Consider the following 16,329-nt stretch of genomic DNA (forward strand, 5'->3'; position numbering starts at 1 on the left):
CAGCAGATGTGCCTGAGACGGCCCTGGGGCTAGCAGCAGCTTCTCCGCTGTAGCGGAGAGGTGCTGCTTGCCCCCTACACCACCACCCCGGCTCCCGCTAAAGCAGGCTTTGGCGGGGGCGGGGCGGGCGAGCAGCAGCTTCTCCGCTACAGCGGAGAAGCTGCTGCTTGCCTCTCCACCACCACCACCTCCCGTTAAAGCAGGCTTTGGCGAGGGGGGCGCACCAGAAGGTGGTTCATCTAGGGCGCAAGAAGCCCTAGCGCCGGTCCTGTGGGGGAGACTGTGAGCGAATGACCTGTGTGCCTACTCAGCTGCCCAGGTGCATAACTGTTGATGAGCAGATTCACTTCTTGTGGTTATTTTGCCTTTAAACCAGTATTGGACCAGACAGCCCTTCAAACAGAGGACTCTCCTAAGTAGGCCACACACAGCCACTTTAGTAACCAGCTGTTTAAGAATTGGTAAGATATGATTCCACCTATTTGTCCCAGCTTTGCAGTAATACATACCAAAGATGTAAATGCCAATTGGTTTAATTAGTTTGGATAATTAACTGATTACTTAATTGCAGATCAAAAATGGATCTATAACCAGATGTAAACAAGGATAGGGCTCCCTTTACGATTTGTCTAAGAGATGGAGTTTTAGTTGAAATCCCCAGAATGTCCCACTTTTCCTTAGGACGTCCCTATTTTCATTAGAGAAATGTTGGAGGATGTGGAGTTATGTGACCAAGGAGCCAAGGAGATGAAATACAACCTTTAGAAGACATCTGAAGGCAACTCTGTATGGGGAAATGCTATATATATATATATATATATATATATATATATATATATATATATATATATATATATATTGGAAGTTGACCAGAGTGGTTGGGGCAACCCAGTCAGATTGGCGGGGTTTAAATTATAAAATTGTTGTTGTTCAATAGAACATCCCTATTTTCATTAACAGCATCTTAAAAAGCAGAGACATCACCTTGCTGACAAAGGTCCGTATAGTTAAAGCTATAGTTTTTCCAGTAGTGATGTATAGAAGTGAGAGCTGGACCATAAAGAAGGCTGATTGCTGAAGAATTGATGCTTTTGAATTATGGTGCTGGAGGAGACTCTTGAGAGTCCCATGGACTGCAAGATCAAATCTATCCATTCTGAAGGAAATCAGCCCTGAGTGCTCACTGGAAGGACAGATCATGAAGCTGAAGCCCCAATACTTTGGCCACCTCATGAGAAGAGAAGACTCCCTGGAAAAGACCCAGATGTTGGGAAAGATTGAGGGCACAAGGGGACGACAGAGGAAGAGATGGTTGGGCAGTGTTCTCGGAGCTAACCAACATGAGTTTGACCAAACTGTGGGAGGCAGTGGAAGACAGGAGTGCCTGGTGTGCTCTGGTCCATGGGGTGACGAAGAGTCGGACACAACTAAACGACTAAACGACAACAAATTTTCATTGGAGAAATGTTGGATATGCTAGCGGTTCCCAAAGTTCTTTGGGGGAAGTGTTAACAGTGTGGATGTGACCTTCATTTACATAAACAAGATCGGTTTCTATGTTGCAGAAAGGTGTTTTTGTGTGTGTGTGTGTGTGTGTGTGTGTGTGTGCTTTTTGCAAGCAATGTGTATATTTCCTTCCAATATGTGGTCTGAAACTGATAAAAAGGAAACGGCCGTGACATCTCCTCCTCCACGGAAGCAGCTGTTCTCATTGTGCTGAGATATTTAATATAGATACAAACAGGGACAAAAGCAGTACACAGTGTGCCTTTTAGCCAACAAGCATTATTTGACGACCTAAGTGAGACCCTGCATTCTACTTGCGGGCAGAAAGAAAAAGTCAGAACGAAGGGAAAGTGTGCATCTGCTTTGTCACAGTATTTGACATTGGTTTTTTATATCACAAATATCCATAGTCAGAAACTAGGAGACCTTGGGGCCAAATCCACCTCCTACCCACTAAGTGTTGCTGCATCGACTCCAGTTGCTGTCATCAGTGCTTTTTTCCTTTAAAAAAAATGTTTAGGGGTACTCTCATTGTCCTACTCATATTGAAATACTGCCCCTCAATGAAGCCAAACTTAGATTCATAAAATGTTTAGGGGCATGCGTACCCCCAGAAAGAAGCACTGGCTGTCATTAAAAACAAAAGAGGAGATAATGAAGTAGAGGCAGTGTAGCAATGGAATGACCTCCCTTCTGAGATGTGTCTTACCACAACACTGCTTCTGCTTCACCTGCAAGTGAGGACACACCTTTCTGCCCAGGCCTTTGGGTAGGGTTCAGGTATACTGATGGAATGACAGTGTCTTGTTTGGATTTGATATCCCGCTTTATCACTAGCCTAAGGAGTCTCAAAGCAGCTAACAATCTCCTTTTCCTTCCTCCCCCACAACAAACACTCTGTGAGGTGAGTGAGGCCGAGAGACTTCAGAGAAGTGTGACTAGCCCAAGGTCACCCAGCAGCTGCCTGTGGAGGAGCGGAGACGCGAACCCGGTTGCCCAAATGGCAACCTCTGCTTTCTACTTCCTTTTACAGGTGTTTCCGGTGGGCAGGGGGTTTATTCCCAGGCTGTGTAGTTAGTTCCAGCCGTACTTAATCCAGCCTCAGAAGGAGAGACCTCAGGCTTGAAGGAGCAGTGGGAAAGTAAGGGGGGGATAAAGAGGGAGAGAGGAGGCAGTTGAGTGTTGAAACAAACTAGGAACTGTCTTCCAGAGCTCCGCAACTGTCGAGGAGGACCAGGCCTACCCATTTGCTTATCACATTTATAACACCACATTTGTCCTCCAAGGAGCTCAGGATAGTATAAATGGTTCTCTACCCCCATTTTATCCTCACAACAACCCCGTGTGAGGTAGGTTTGGCTAAGAGAGAGTGATTGGCGCAAAGTCACCCAAAGAGTGTCGTGTGACAAAGACACATGAGACCAGAAGCAGCAAAGCAGGCTGGGAAGTGCTGGGACTGCACAATCATTCGGGCCTAAAGTTATTCAGGCCTAACTACTAACTGCTGAGTCACTCTGACATGTGACTCGTTCTTCTTAAAAGTAGCAGCCATTTTCTCTGTGTGTCAGTTAAGTTCTCAATAAGATTTCAGTCAAGAGTCTGTCTGCCTCAGTTGTGAGCAGAGTCAGTATGTAATATTGTTGTAGGCCGAAATGGCCTATATTCTGAGTTAGGCCAATAAAACTCAGAGACAAGAGGAGCTTAGGAGTCCATTGTTATTTATTGCAAAGCAATAGGTTACAGTCGAATCTTTTCGCAAAACTGCAACCCCGCCCAAAGGTCCGGGTAGGGGTATTTATAACGCTTCAAACAAAGGATTTCAATTTAACCAATCAAGTTAATCATTACATCATTCTAGTTTAATACGCATGTACAATCATTACCTCATTCTAGTTTAATACGCATGCGCAATCAGCATTGCTAAGTAAACCTTGATTCTCAATAATCCGTTACATTTTGTTAGTATGCGTGTTGGGAACCTGTGTTACGTGTAGCCATTTGCACCATGTATCAAATTATGTTCTAGTTTATGAGCTGCAGCTTTGTGATTGACATATTTGCTTGTTTTTCTATCCCAGTGGGGATGGTCTCTTGCCAAATCATCAGTTTCTTAAAGCAACAGGTTACCACAACTTCTCTAAAGAAGCATATTCAAGGATTTATAGGGATTCACATTGTCACATTCATTATGGCCCTTTGGGCCACTGCCACAATATCAGTCAAACTATTTGGAACCATGTTCTTTATGAAGAAGTTTACTTTAACCCATTAAAGCTTTTATTATTTCACGGAAAAACTCTGCGTTATTAATTTATGCTGCGCAACAAAGAGCTGCCTGGCCAGGTGGGGATTTGAACCCTGGTCTCAGGTCCCAGTCTGACACTCACATAGCTGTCAACCTTTCCCCTTTTTTGCGGGAAATTCCCTTATTATAGCATTGGGAAACAGCAGGGAGGGTTGACAGCTATGCACTCTTAACCAATGCACCACACTGGCTTTCCGGCATGTGTTCCCTCACACAGAAGTTACCTATGATTTCCCTTCGTATCACCAGATAAGAGCACACTGCGCCTGTGACGTTAGCTCACATAAAAGAAACTTTTATGGAACGTTCCATGCCTGGCAAATCAGCAAGGAGAAAGGGTGGAGGGGAGTTTGGCCAAGGTTGCTGCTGCTGCTGCCATCTTGGGACCCAGCAGTATTCATGTTACAGCGTCTCAGGATATCAAGTGCAAAGAACCCCAGTCTCACAAGTACTATCGCAGGAAGGAGAAGTCCTCTGACTATGAAAAGCATTGTCCGAAGGAGCAGCGCCAGATAAACATCACCCGGCAACCAGCATCGCTGACACACAGTAACCTTCAGGGAGCCCTGGAGAAACACAAAGGCTTTTTGTGCAGAAGCCTTTAAGAGCATAGGTTGGGATTATTTTCCTAATTTAGGTGCCAAATTGGGGTCTTAGCTCGCACAACTTCTGAAAAAAAAAACAACCCGGTTTTTGATGTGGAAACCCACTCCTGTTAAACTCTCTGCTCGGGGTTAAATGGGTCGAGGTAACATTCCACGCTTTGAAGTGGTTATGCCGTGTAAATAAGTAGAATTAACCCAGTGTATGGAAGGGTGAAAATTAAAGCTTCCTCTTTCTCATGTTACTGACAGGGGCTGCGGGTGACCAACACATTTGGTGAGATACAGATATTGTTCACGCCAGTTCGACACCCCAATAATCACATTTACAGGGACCCCCACCCCACCCCCACATACCTGGAAACTTTATAAATAGAAAGCCCTCCATTTGATAGTACTGTACACTAGTTTTGGGTTAAGTAAGCAAAGACTTCTTAGTACAAGAAGTTGGGCCTACAACAAAATACTGCAGCGTGGAGTGTGCCTGTTCGTTTCCTCTCAGTCAGACAGTCCCTTTTTTCAGATCACTGCAATCCATTCCTCTATTCCGCCATCCCTGTTTTCTGTTCCTCCTCCTCCCCAGAGACACACATATGTTCTGTGACTTCTGAACATGCTCATTCCCTACTGGGCTGTTGGAGGGCTCTCCCCTTGGGCTTCTTTTCCTCCCAAGACTTCTCTACAGTGGTACCTCGGGTTAAGAACTGAATTCGTTCTGGAGGTCCGTTCTTAACCTGAAACTGTTCTTAACCTGAAGCACCACTTTAGCTAATGGGACCTCCCGCTGCCACTGCGCTGCCAGAGCACAATTTCTGTTCTTATCCTGAAGCAAAGTTCTTATTTCTGGGTTAGCGGAGTATGTAACCTGAAGTGTATGTAACCTGAAGCGTATGTAACCCGAGGTACCACTGTACTTCCCAAGTACTTTTCTTGTGTGTAGGTGGTGCTGTTTTGGCCATCTCGTTGAGCCCAGGCTTTCCCTGCCCCATAAGATTAGATGTTTCTGTACATGTTTGATTCCTCTGACTTTTATATGTTTTAAATACCGTTATCTATATTGCTGCTTTACTGGTTTTCAGTTTTGTTTTTGTTTCACTGTTAAATTGTTTTAGATTGTGCAGTGCTTAGTTGTATGTTTTTTTTTAAAGAATATTAAGAGGTATATGAAAGCTTTTAAGTAAAAAGTAAAAAGAAAGGCACATGGAGTTTGTTGTTGGTATACATGATGGCAAACCAGCTGCAAGCTTCCCCCTAATATTTTGGTTTCATGCCAGGGAATTTTTGCAAAAATAAAAGCTGCAATCCTAAACAAACCTGCTAGGCAGTAAGCCCTGTTGAACGCTGCAAGGTGTACTTCTGAGCAAACATGCATAGGATTGTGCTATGAAGCTGTGATTCTCAACTCACCCATAGGAGACTAAACCTCACCGACCAGAGTGCAACCTCTGAGTCAACATGTTTACCAGTGCACTTTAACTCAGGTGCATAACTTTTATTCACAACTCAGGATGCACACTTAGCATAGCAAATACATCATTTGTATACCTTAGGGCAGAGGTTGTCAGTGTTGTGATCTCCAGATGTTGTTGAACCACAGTTCCCATCAGCCTCTGCCAGCATCTGGAATGCTAGCTGGGACTGTTGAGAGTATAAGTCCAACAGCTGGAGACCACCACACTTACTACTCCTGAATTAGTGTTTCAACTTTTGATTCACTTGAAAAGCCCTACATGGCCCTGCAGATGTTAGAGCCTGATTTATAATAATAAGACACAGAAAAAGCAATCATTAAAAAACAATTAAACATTGATAGACTTAAAACTATATACATATATAAAATCTATTAAAACCATACAACGCGGCTCCAGTCCTTTCATTAAAAGCATCTAGTTCTCAAAAGCCTGTTGGAATAAGAAGATCTTTAGCTGCTGGCGCAAGGGCAACAAGGAGGGAGCCAGACTAGCTTCTCTAGGGAGGGAGTTCCAAATCTGGGAGAAGGCCCTGTTCCTTGTCCCTACCAAGTGTGCTTACCAAGGCAGACTCATTTGAGGGGATACGGTCTTTTAGGTATCTTTCCTTTCCCCACCCCCACCCCATTATGTCCCCCCAAAAATCTTAGATCTAGCAAGAACACTATGTGGGTTATATAACATTTGGATCAATCATAACCAGACACTGGAGAGACCTGTCAGGAGTAAGCATGGACCAATGGTACCAAATACTGTAGTATGGGAAACAGCCCTACTAGAAAAATTAACCAATAAGCTGAAACTGACATGGGGACAAATAGAAGAAGACACCTTCACCTCGGTATGGCTCCCCTATATCACACACACAGCCCAACAAGACAATGACAAAAATCCACCAACAGCATACAAATCAATATGGCTAACCTGATCCAAAACACTCACCCACCCCACTCACACATGAAAACAAAGTCCACCACAGCCAACCACAAATGAACATTCACACCCTACGCCAACCCCAACCTCTATCACAACCAAAGGAACACAAGCAAACAACAGAGAACCTGCACAAGCAACGCTGACACCAAATCCTACATATATTAAGTAAAATAGAAACATCGTCACCCCACCCCACCCCACATATCTCCCCACCCCACCCACCTCTTTCCCCCTTTTCTTCCTAATGTTTCAACAAATGAAACTGATTTGTAAAAATGTTACATGGAAAAAATACGAGAGAGACATTGCACATTGCACATACTTTTATAACATTTGGATCAAGCTCTTACCGTAACAATACAAGGAGGAGGCTACAATTCAAAGGTTTAAATAAATGTAAATTAAACAATAAACAAATTATTTTCCTTTTTCCTAGAAAGAATACTCCCTCCAGCCCAAGTGTCACAAGGAAAACGGGAATCATGTTATCAATGGCTCAGGTGAGTGTTTGAGATAACTATGAGCCCAGGTGGGCCAAAGTTTTTGAGACTTTTTCTTCACATAAGTGTCCTGCCCCCTCCAGAACTTTGGATGTAGTGTTATACTGATCCAGACCATTGTTCCGTCTAGCTCAGTATTGTCAACCCTGACTAGGAGCGGTCTCTTCAAGGTTTGATAACATAAATCTGCACACCACCCCAATCTCCGAACGAATGATGGACACTGTAGTCCAGCAATATTTGGAGGCCACCAGCTGGGGAACGACTGCTTCACTCTCGTAAGAACGATGGCAGCTAAACTTTGGGCCGGTTGCAGCTTCCAAATGTTTTTTTAGCGAAGGGGGAATAATAATAATAATAATAATAATAATAATAATAATAATAATAATAATAATAATAATAATAATAATAATAATAATAATAATTTATTTGTACCTCGCCCATCTGGCTGGGTTTCCCCAACCACTCTGGGCGGCTCCCAAATGAATGTTAAAACAATACAGCGTTAGATATTAAAAACGTCCCTAAACAGGGCTGCCTTCAGATGTCTCTTAAAAATAGGATAGCTGCTTATTTCTTTGACATCTGGTGGAAGCGTGTTCCACAGGGTGGGCGCCACTACCGAAAAGGCCCTCTGTCTGCTTCCCTGTAACCTCACCTCTCGCAATGAGGGAACCGCCAGAAGGCCCTCGGCGCTGGATCTCAGTGTCCGGGCTGAACGATGGGGGTGGAGGCGCTCCTTCAGGTATACGGGACCGAGGCCGTTTAGGGCTTTAAAGGTCAACACCAACACTTTCAATTGTGCTCGGAATGAAGGGTGGTTCCGTGTAGGAGCTGATCTTTAAATGTCCCTAGGCCATTCACATGGCATGTGAGGTATTGCAAAGCGTCATCTTCACTTGTAGGCATAAATTAACAGAGAACATGATAAAAAGATCCTTATTAAGCTCATCTCACTTCCACTCTGCATTGCAACACCTTTGCAGCAGCCGTTAACACACTTCTTTTCAGGTTAAGTGGAGAATAGGCACTGGTCCAGAGCATGATGCTAAGCTATTGTTCAAGCTAAGCAGCAACACAGGAAGATACAGAGGGCTATGTACCGTAAGTCATTTCAAGCACCGAGAGGCACAAGGTTGCGCCCAACATTGTGGAGACCCATTGCACGTGTGTGACCTCACAACCTGGCGCACATGGCTATGGGAGAAGCAAAGCCTTCTTGGGGTGTTAATGCTGCAAGCCTCTCCCTCAGGTTGCATATATGTGTAAATAAACCACAAATCCTAAAGACACCACACACAGAAATGTGTACTAGGGGAAATCCGCACAAGATTCTGATGAATTTTCACGTGGACTGTAAGGAACAAACAGAATGCAGACGGATGTGGAAATGTGGTGAATGGAACTCAAAAAACAAGAAAATTGGGAAACTGAGAGAAACCAAAAACGATACATTAATCCATCCCTAGTTGTAAGTTACATTGCTTACTATTGCTACTAAATGGTGAAAGTTTGGGAAGAACCTGAAATATGTACCTAATTCTCACCCGTACAACATGTGACCCAACAGGAGCTAGAGCAGAAAAGCAGGGTTGCCATATTCCAAAGTGCAAAAACCTGGACGCATTTGGGGCACACACATACCCCACCATCCTGCATCTCCGTCATTCGCCCCCTCCCTGCCACTGACCCCTTTCTCGCCCACCTGCTTGCTCCCTCCTTCCCTCCCCTCTCTTACCTTTGCTGTCTTCGCTCTCCTGCTCATGAGACACTGCGTCTCCAGACAATGGGAGGCCAGAGGTCCGTGCAAGGCCTGGCGGCCAGCGGAGTCATCACCAGGTCTAGCACAGCCCCAAAAATAAAATAAAAAAGTTATTTAATGTAAAATACAAAAATCCGCCCAGAGGGGCATGCTGGGCCCCCCAAAAGAGGCCATGTCCAGGAAAACCTGGATGTATGGCAACCCTAAGGAAAGACCCTGCCCTGCCCAATTACCTCAGTGACTGGGGCCTAGCATCAGCCCACCAGTGTGGTGTAGTGGTTAAGAGCGGCAGACTCGTAATCTGGGGAACTGGGTTCGATTCCCCGCTCCTCCACATGCAGCTGCTGGGTGACCTTGGGCTAGTCACACTTCTCTGAAGTCTCTCAGCCCCACTCACCTCACAGAGTGTTTGTTGTGGGGGAGGAAGGGAAAGGAGATTGTTAGCCGCTTGGAGACTCCTTCGGGTAGTGATAAAGCGGGACATCAAATCCAAACTCTTCTCTTCTCTACTCTTCTTCCTGTACAGGACACAAATGGGTTAATGGCAAACCCTCCCCTATCCTGGAACCCAAATCCAAACTCTTCTTCTTCTTCTTTCCTCACCTGTTGTTGTTGTTCTTGGTCGTTAATTAGCATTTATACCCTGCCCTTCTACTATAAAGTACCCAGAGCAGCTTGCAGAAAAGAATAACCAGAAAAGTTAAGATGTTAAAAAAAAACCCACAAACTTTGCTTACAGAGGACCAGACACACTACATAATGCCCTCTTAATTTGCCCAGCGGCCCTTGTTTTACCTTTAATGGGCACATGAGGCAGCAGTTCTTGCCAAAGGGTTGCAGGTAGAGGGGAGGGCCCAATCCAGGACACCGGACCTGGAAAATTCTGTCGGCACATAATTCCCAGTAAGCCTTGGCAGCCAGAGTTCCCCCCCCCTTATATATTTGCACATATAATAATAATAATAATAATAATAATAATAATAATAATAATAATTTATTTTTATTGGCCAAGTATCAACCATACTTGGAATTTTGCTTCGACTACATTGCATTGCAATGTAAAGAAAAACATACCTCATACAAACACTATTCCCCTCACGATACACAGCACAACAAAGGAACCCCATACCACCAACTGACCTCCCTTCCGCACACAACTACAAATTCAACAGTTTGATGATAATATAAATTATTACGTGCCACATTGTGTTAAGGGCCTGTGTGTACCCAAAGTCTCTTAAGCACCTAGCAGCACTCCTCCTTGGTAGTGAGCAGGCTGTGACCCAGAAACAGGGACTCGTCACCACTTAGCTTATTTTGACTGAGGACTGTAGGGAACCATCAGCTTCCAGTGTTTCTCAAACGTGGGTCCCCAGCAGTTGTAGAACTACAACTCCCCTCATCCCTGACCGCTGGCCCTGCTAGCTAGGGATGATGGGAGTGGTAGTCCAACCACAGTTGGGGTTTGAGAAACTTTGGAAAGGACTGCGGTTCAATGCCAGAGCACTTATTTTGCATGCAGAATGTCCCTTATTTATTTATACCCCAGCATCTCCAGGTTGGGCTGGGAGCAGTATAGACAATAGTGAGCTTAGACGGGCCAGCATCCTGAGTCAGGTTAAGGTAAACTTCATGTGCCCCTATGGCTTTGCCCAACAACTTGGTCTCTCTTTCTCTCCCCCCCCCCCGAACAGTGTTCAGAGTGCACCTGTCAAACAAAGCAGTCTCTTTGGCTGCTGTGACCTGGGTGCTAATTCTGACATTGGCATCTGCTATTCCAGGCGTAGGAGGAAAGCGGCAAACGTTCCTGTCTAAATTGCCATTCTAGCAACTCCTCAGCTCCTTGAAATCATTGTTTTGCACTACGCTGCCCACTTGCTAATTTATTTTCCACCTCCCAATATGTGTGTGTGTGTGTGTGTGTGTGTGTGTGTGTGTGTGTGTGTTTCCTGAAATGAACACAAAATATTATTTTTAAACATTGAAGGCACTGACAAAGTTCACAGCATGCCCGACAAACCTAGTGCAAAAGGGAGTCTATAGTGCCCCCTTCTTAAGAGGTGTGGGCTGATGCACTTTCTTTCTTTCTTTTTTTGCACAGTAAGTAATGTAATATATTACAGGATCTGAGGGAAATGGTTTTTGTTAGAGCAGAATGTGCTTGTCAGCAGGGGAGGGCAGCAACTATACAGCCGCTCGCAGGGTCACGTGACCGCTTATTCTCGTCGCCTCTGAAAAGGTCTTTGCAGAAGTGAAAGAGCTTAGCAGTATACTGCCAAAAAGTCATGCACGCTTAGAAACATGCCGAGGTGCGGAAAAGAGGGAGAGGCTTAAGTCAGTGCTAGGGAGCTGAGAGAGAGAAACCGAGAGACCTGAAAGCCTAAATGAGCCAGAGGATGGAAGACCAGGTGAGGATCCCACCTGGGGCGACTGGACTTTACAGAGCAATGCTAGTCAAATCAGGTAAGTGCAAACATGAGGGTGTTTTCTGAGCAGCACAGTGCAAGATATCTATATGACACTGGGTATGTAGCAGAGCACGCACACGCACACACCCCTATTTTCTTTGACAACAGGGATTGTAGATCTCACACTGCCTAGGAATTTCTCTCTTGGATTGCAGAATCCCTCTTGTATACAAATGGGTCCCCCTTTTGTTTCTCGTCGTCCACTGAATTTCGCTATCCTGAGATGTTTGAATTTGGTGGCAGATTCTTTTAAGCCTTTCTCAGCTGCAAAAGATTTCACTGTGCATAGTTCTAGCATTACACAACTTGAAAACTTATCAGGCTAATTGCATTTAGAAAGATATTTTCTCTTTCTTTCTTTCTTTCTTTCTTTCTTTCTGGAAGACTGCCAGCAAATAAACCAGCGCTGAACTTTCTGTGACAATTTGCTCTGCGCTGTCAGCTGGGGCTGAGGGAGTAGACCCTGTTTCTGTGAGGTGCCTAGTTAATTATCTAATTAATGATGACGTGATGATGCAAATCGGTAATTTTTGTATTGTTCCCGGACACCCGTCACTGCTTAGCAAAAGTTAATACAGTAGCTGTTTTGATCATTTAGCTTACATAGTATTTCTTCATATTGAATATATTGTATCAGCAGGACTGGAGAGATTTGTTTTATACTCTTTAGAGGTGGGGAATCATTATTGCTGCACTGCTTCTTTGCAATTATATTTTTAGAAAAATATTGGTGGCTACTGGAGTGGTTTTGGTGAACAGTAGCATGCTTGACATTTCAGAGAGGCATTTAAAATGATTCGCTGTGTTAACTCATCAGGGGAAGGACAAATATGTAACTTGGCGTATTTATATAACTGCAGTTTTTTTAGACCTTTCTTTTCCCAGAGAAGATGGAGCCCCGCACTCACTTAAATAGGAAGTTGGATTGCACCTGTATTAGCTAAGGGTGGGTTCCCATGTGCATAAGCTGGTTTAGCCAGGTGCAGGTGCAATAGAGTTTAATCTTCCTTTACCTTGAGACCTGATAAGGAGGAAGGATGATGACCCAAGATGAAGTCAGCCTCAGTTTCCAGGCGCTTTGCTGCATTATGAATACGGGCAAATTAGATGTGGTTAATTATTTAATGTTTCACATGCGGCCCGCACAAAGGGGGCTTGGCTCTTCCTTTGGGAGCTTTTGTTCCTGAAAAAAGGGCATTGCCTGGTGAGTGACGGGAGAGCAAATGGTGCCCCGTCAAAAGTTATGCTCAGTTTTTTCCCTCTTTGCTGGCAGATAACGGGCATGGTGTGGGAATCTCTGCACAAGCCAAACTCCCACAATCTGCTGAAGCAAAAGCTCTGTGATTAAAGGAATAGCTCAGAGTCACTGTTGGCTTAAATGGGCATATTGTGCGAGAAGTTTGGAGATGATTGGATAAGCAATTAATTGCAGAGACAACTGGTTGAAAAGAATTAAGGGTCACCAAGGTGTGCAGCAGCCTACCTAATCCTCAGACTCATGCGACTCCATGCCTACAAGAAATTCCATATTCAGGGAATTAGGAAGAGGAATGACTGTACAGTGGTGCCCCGCTAGATGAAAATAATTCGTTCTGCGAAAATTTTCGTCTAGCGGGTTTTTCGTCTTGCGGAGCGGCAATGACAGCCGCGCTCCGCAAAACGGGGAAAAAAAAAAGACGAAAATTTTTCGTCTTGCGAGGCAGCCCCATAGACTTTTTCGTCTTGCGGGGCAGCCTTCCGCTAGACGAATGCCTTCGTCTAGCGAGTTTTTCGTCTTGCGAGGCATTCGTCTAGCGGGGTACCACTGTACTTGCACAGGGCTGCTCTAGAATTGAAGTGGACAGGGAAACCTATACATGTAGGAACTCTTGTGCACACAGTGAAAAGCACGTAAAGCTTTGGCCTGGAGTCCATGTAGTTCAGTTCACAAGCGTGGAATCTTGTTCCTCATTCAGTGTCTATCCTGAAAATCAAAGCTCTGGTCCTTTTTTTTTTAAGAAAAAGAATCAAGGTCCTAGACCTCATGATTGCAAAGAAATCTTGTGCGTGGTACTTGATTAGCAAAGACTCCAAAACTAGAGTAGGAATGTACCTTAGGAGACAAGGCATTAACTGTTTCTCCTAGTCCTTCATCAGGCTGAGTATACAATGTACATTTAAAGCACATGGATCTCCCCCCTCAAAGAATCATGGGAGCTGTAGTTTATCCCTCGCTGAGCTACAACTCCTAGCACCCTTAACAAACTCAATTTTCAAAATTTATAGTGGGGCGAAAACTCCAGGTTGCAATTCTGTTCATCATCATCATCATTTATTAAATTCGTATACCACCTTTCTTCTGAAGATCACAGGGCAGTTTACAGCATAAAAAACAAAACAAAAATACAAAATGCATAGCATAATAACAACAAACCCCACCCACGAACACATTTAAAAGGCCATATATGATTTAATCAGCCATGGCCCTGCTTCAAAAGCAGTATTTTCACCTGATGCCTAACTTTTCGTAACTTTTGAGCATTTGCAAACTCTTCCGTGTTCACAGATTCTTTTGCTCACAGAATACAGCGGTTTCCCACCCGTGTTCCAAACCTCCTACCAGCTCCCTGCCTCTCTCCAGCACAGCCATGCAATTTTCTGTAACTCCATTTCCAAAACAGGACCGCAGGACATCCAGCAGCCAGAGGTCTGGTTGCAAAGGTTGCATCCAGCCTAATTAAGAGACTAAAAAGGGCCCCGTTTCTGGATCATATGAAAGGCCCATCAGTTCCATTGTACAGTTCCCCACACGGTTTCCAATTAGATACCCCTGGGAAGCCCTCAAGCAGCGCTCTTGCTGGCCGTTGCTTCCCACCGAGTGATATGAAAATGGAGGTTCCATTTTGCCACCGCGGCTGACAGCCACTGATAGACTCATCCTCTTCCTCCACCACTCATGTGTATTATCCCCCTTTAAAGCCATCCAAGCTAGTCACCAGCAGCAGCAAATTCCGTACATTAATTTGAAGGAAACAGGGCAACGTCGGAAGTTGCCTTATTATACCACATAGCTCAATATTGCCCACACTGACTGGCAATGGGCAGCTTCTCAGGGTTCCAGCCAGGATTTCCCCAGTCTTCCTCACCTGGAGATGCCAGGGATTAAACCTTTTTCATGCAAGGCAGTACCACTGACCCACACAGTCTGTATAAAATATTTCCGCGTTAAGCGGCTTGCCATGCAGATCAAGGGATATCCGTCATGTCACCCCAGGGATGGGGCTTATATTGTCTTTGTTTGTTTGTTTTACTACTTTAATAATAATAATAATAATAATAATAATAATAATAATAATAATAATAATAAATTTATACCATGCCCATCTGGCTGGGCCTCCCCAGCCACTCTGGGTGGCTTCCAACACAATATTAAAATACAATAATTCATCAGATATTAAAAGCTTCCCTAAACAGGGCTGCCTTCAGATGTCTTCTAAAAGTCTGGTAGTTGTTGTTCTCTTTGACATCTGGTGGGAGGGCATTCCACAGGGCGGGTGCTACTACCGAGAAGGCCCTCTGTCTGGTTCCCTGTAGCTTGGCTTCTCGTAATGAAGGAACCGCCAGAAGGCCCTCAGCACTGGACCTCAGTGTCCGGGTAGATCGATGGGGGTGGAGACGCTCCTTCAGATATACTGGACCGAGGCCGTTTAGGGCTTTAAAGGTCAGCACCAACACTTTGAATTGTGCTCGGAAACGTACTGGGAGCCAATGTAGATCTTTCAAGACCGGTGTTATGTGGTCTCGGCGGCCGCTCCCAGTCACCAGTCTAGCTGCCGCATTCCGGTTTAGTTGTAGTTTCCGGGTCACCTTCAAAGGTAGCCCCATGTAGAGCACATTGCAGTAGTCCAAGCGGGAGATAACTAGAGCATGTACCACTCTGGCGAGACAGTCCGCGGGCAGGTAGGGTCTCAGCCTGCGTACCAGATGGAGCTGGTAGACAGCTGCCCTGGACACAGAATTAACCTGTGCCTCCATGGACAGCTGCGAGTCCAAAATGACTCCCAGGCTGCGCACCTGGTCCTTCAGGGGCACAGTTACCCCATTCAGGACCAGGGAGTCCTCCACACCTGCCCACCTCCTGTCCCCCAAAAACAGTACTTCTGTCTTGTCAGGATTCAACCTCAATCTGTTATCCGCCATCCATCCTCCAACCGCCTTTTAATGATGTGGGGAAATTGTCCCTTTCCCCCTGTATGTTAAGATCTTCAGGTGACATCCCTAATCAGATAATGTGGTTATAAGCAGAAGTGGAGGAAGAACAGGGTCAAGGAAAGGAAGCTGCAGCAGAATGTCTTGGCCTGTGGTGTGCGTTAGTTCTGCTGTTCAGCACATTCGCCGGCTGAGGTAAAGAAACGCTGTTACTTATCCTCAGCCTTTGTTTTAAGAGGTCCACTGGTGCCCTCCAGGGACTACAACTCCCATCATTCCTGAGCATTGGCCACGCTGGCAGGGGCTGACGGGAGTTGAAGTTCAACGACATCTGAAGGGCACCAGTTTGAAGAAGGCTGTGGCGCATTTCTATTAGCATGCCTAAGACAGGTGTGTTACTGAGGCACTAAATGAAGCACAGAATATAAAGTATGTCTCTGGCGGCATACACACCCTACCTTTAGAGCACATGGCTTCCCCCAAAGAATACTAGGAACTGTAGTTTAGTCCTCATGGAGCTACAATTCCCAACACCCTTAACAAACTACAGTTCCCAGGATACCTTGTGGAGATGCCCCTTAAATGTGCTTAAA

General features: G+C 45.0%; 1 protein-coding gene across 2 annotated transcripts in view; it reads left to right on the top strand.

Annotated features, from left to right (window-relative positions):
* The window catches only part of FAM107A (family with sequence similarity 107 member A), a 57,827-nt gene that overhangs the window by 17,270 nt on the left and 24,228 nt on the right, over positions 1-16,329 (top strand). The window contains exon 2 of one of the 2 annotated variants that reach the window (XM_033141331.1): positions 7,255-7,318. Coding sequence is in view for 1 of the 2 variants with exons in the window: in XM_033141332.1 (XP_032997223.1) it covers positions 11,465-11,543 (79 nt within the window). In the remaining variant the exon portion in view is untranslated. Of the gene's footprint in view, positions 1-7,254; positions 7,319-11,242; positions 11,544-16,329 lie in introns of those variants that run through there. The other variant, XM_033141332.1, reaches the window with a different exon arrangement.

Source organism: Lacerta agilis, chromosome 2, assembly GCF_009819535.1.
Source record: "Lacerta agilis isolate rLacAgi1 chromosome 2, rLacAgi1.pri, whole genome shotgun sequence".
Taxonomy (NCBI): domain Eukaryota; kingdom Metazoa; phylum Chordata; class Lepidosauria; order Squamata; family Lacertidae; genus Lacerta; species Lacerta agilis.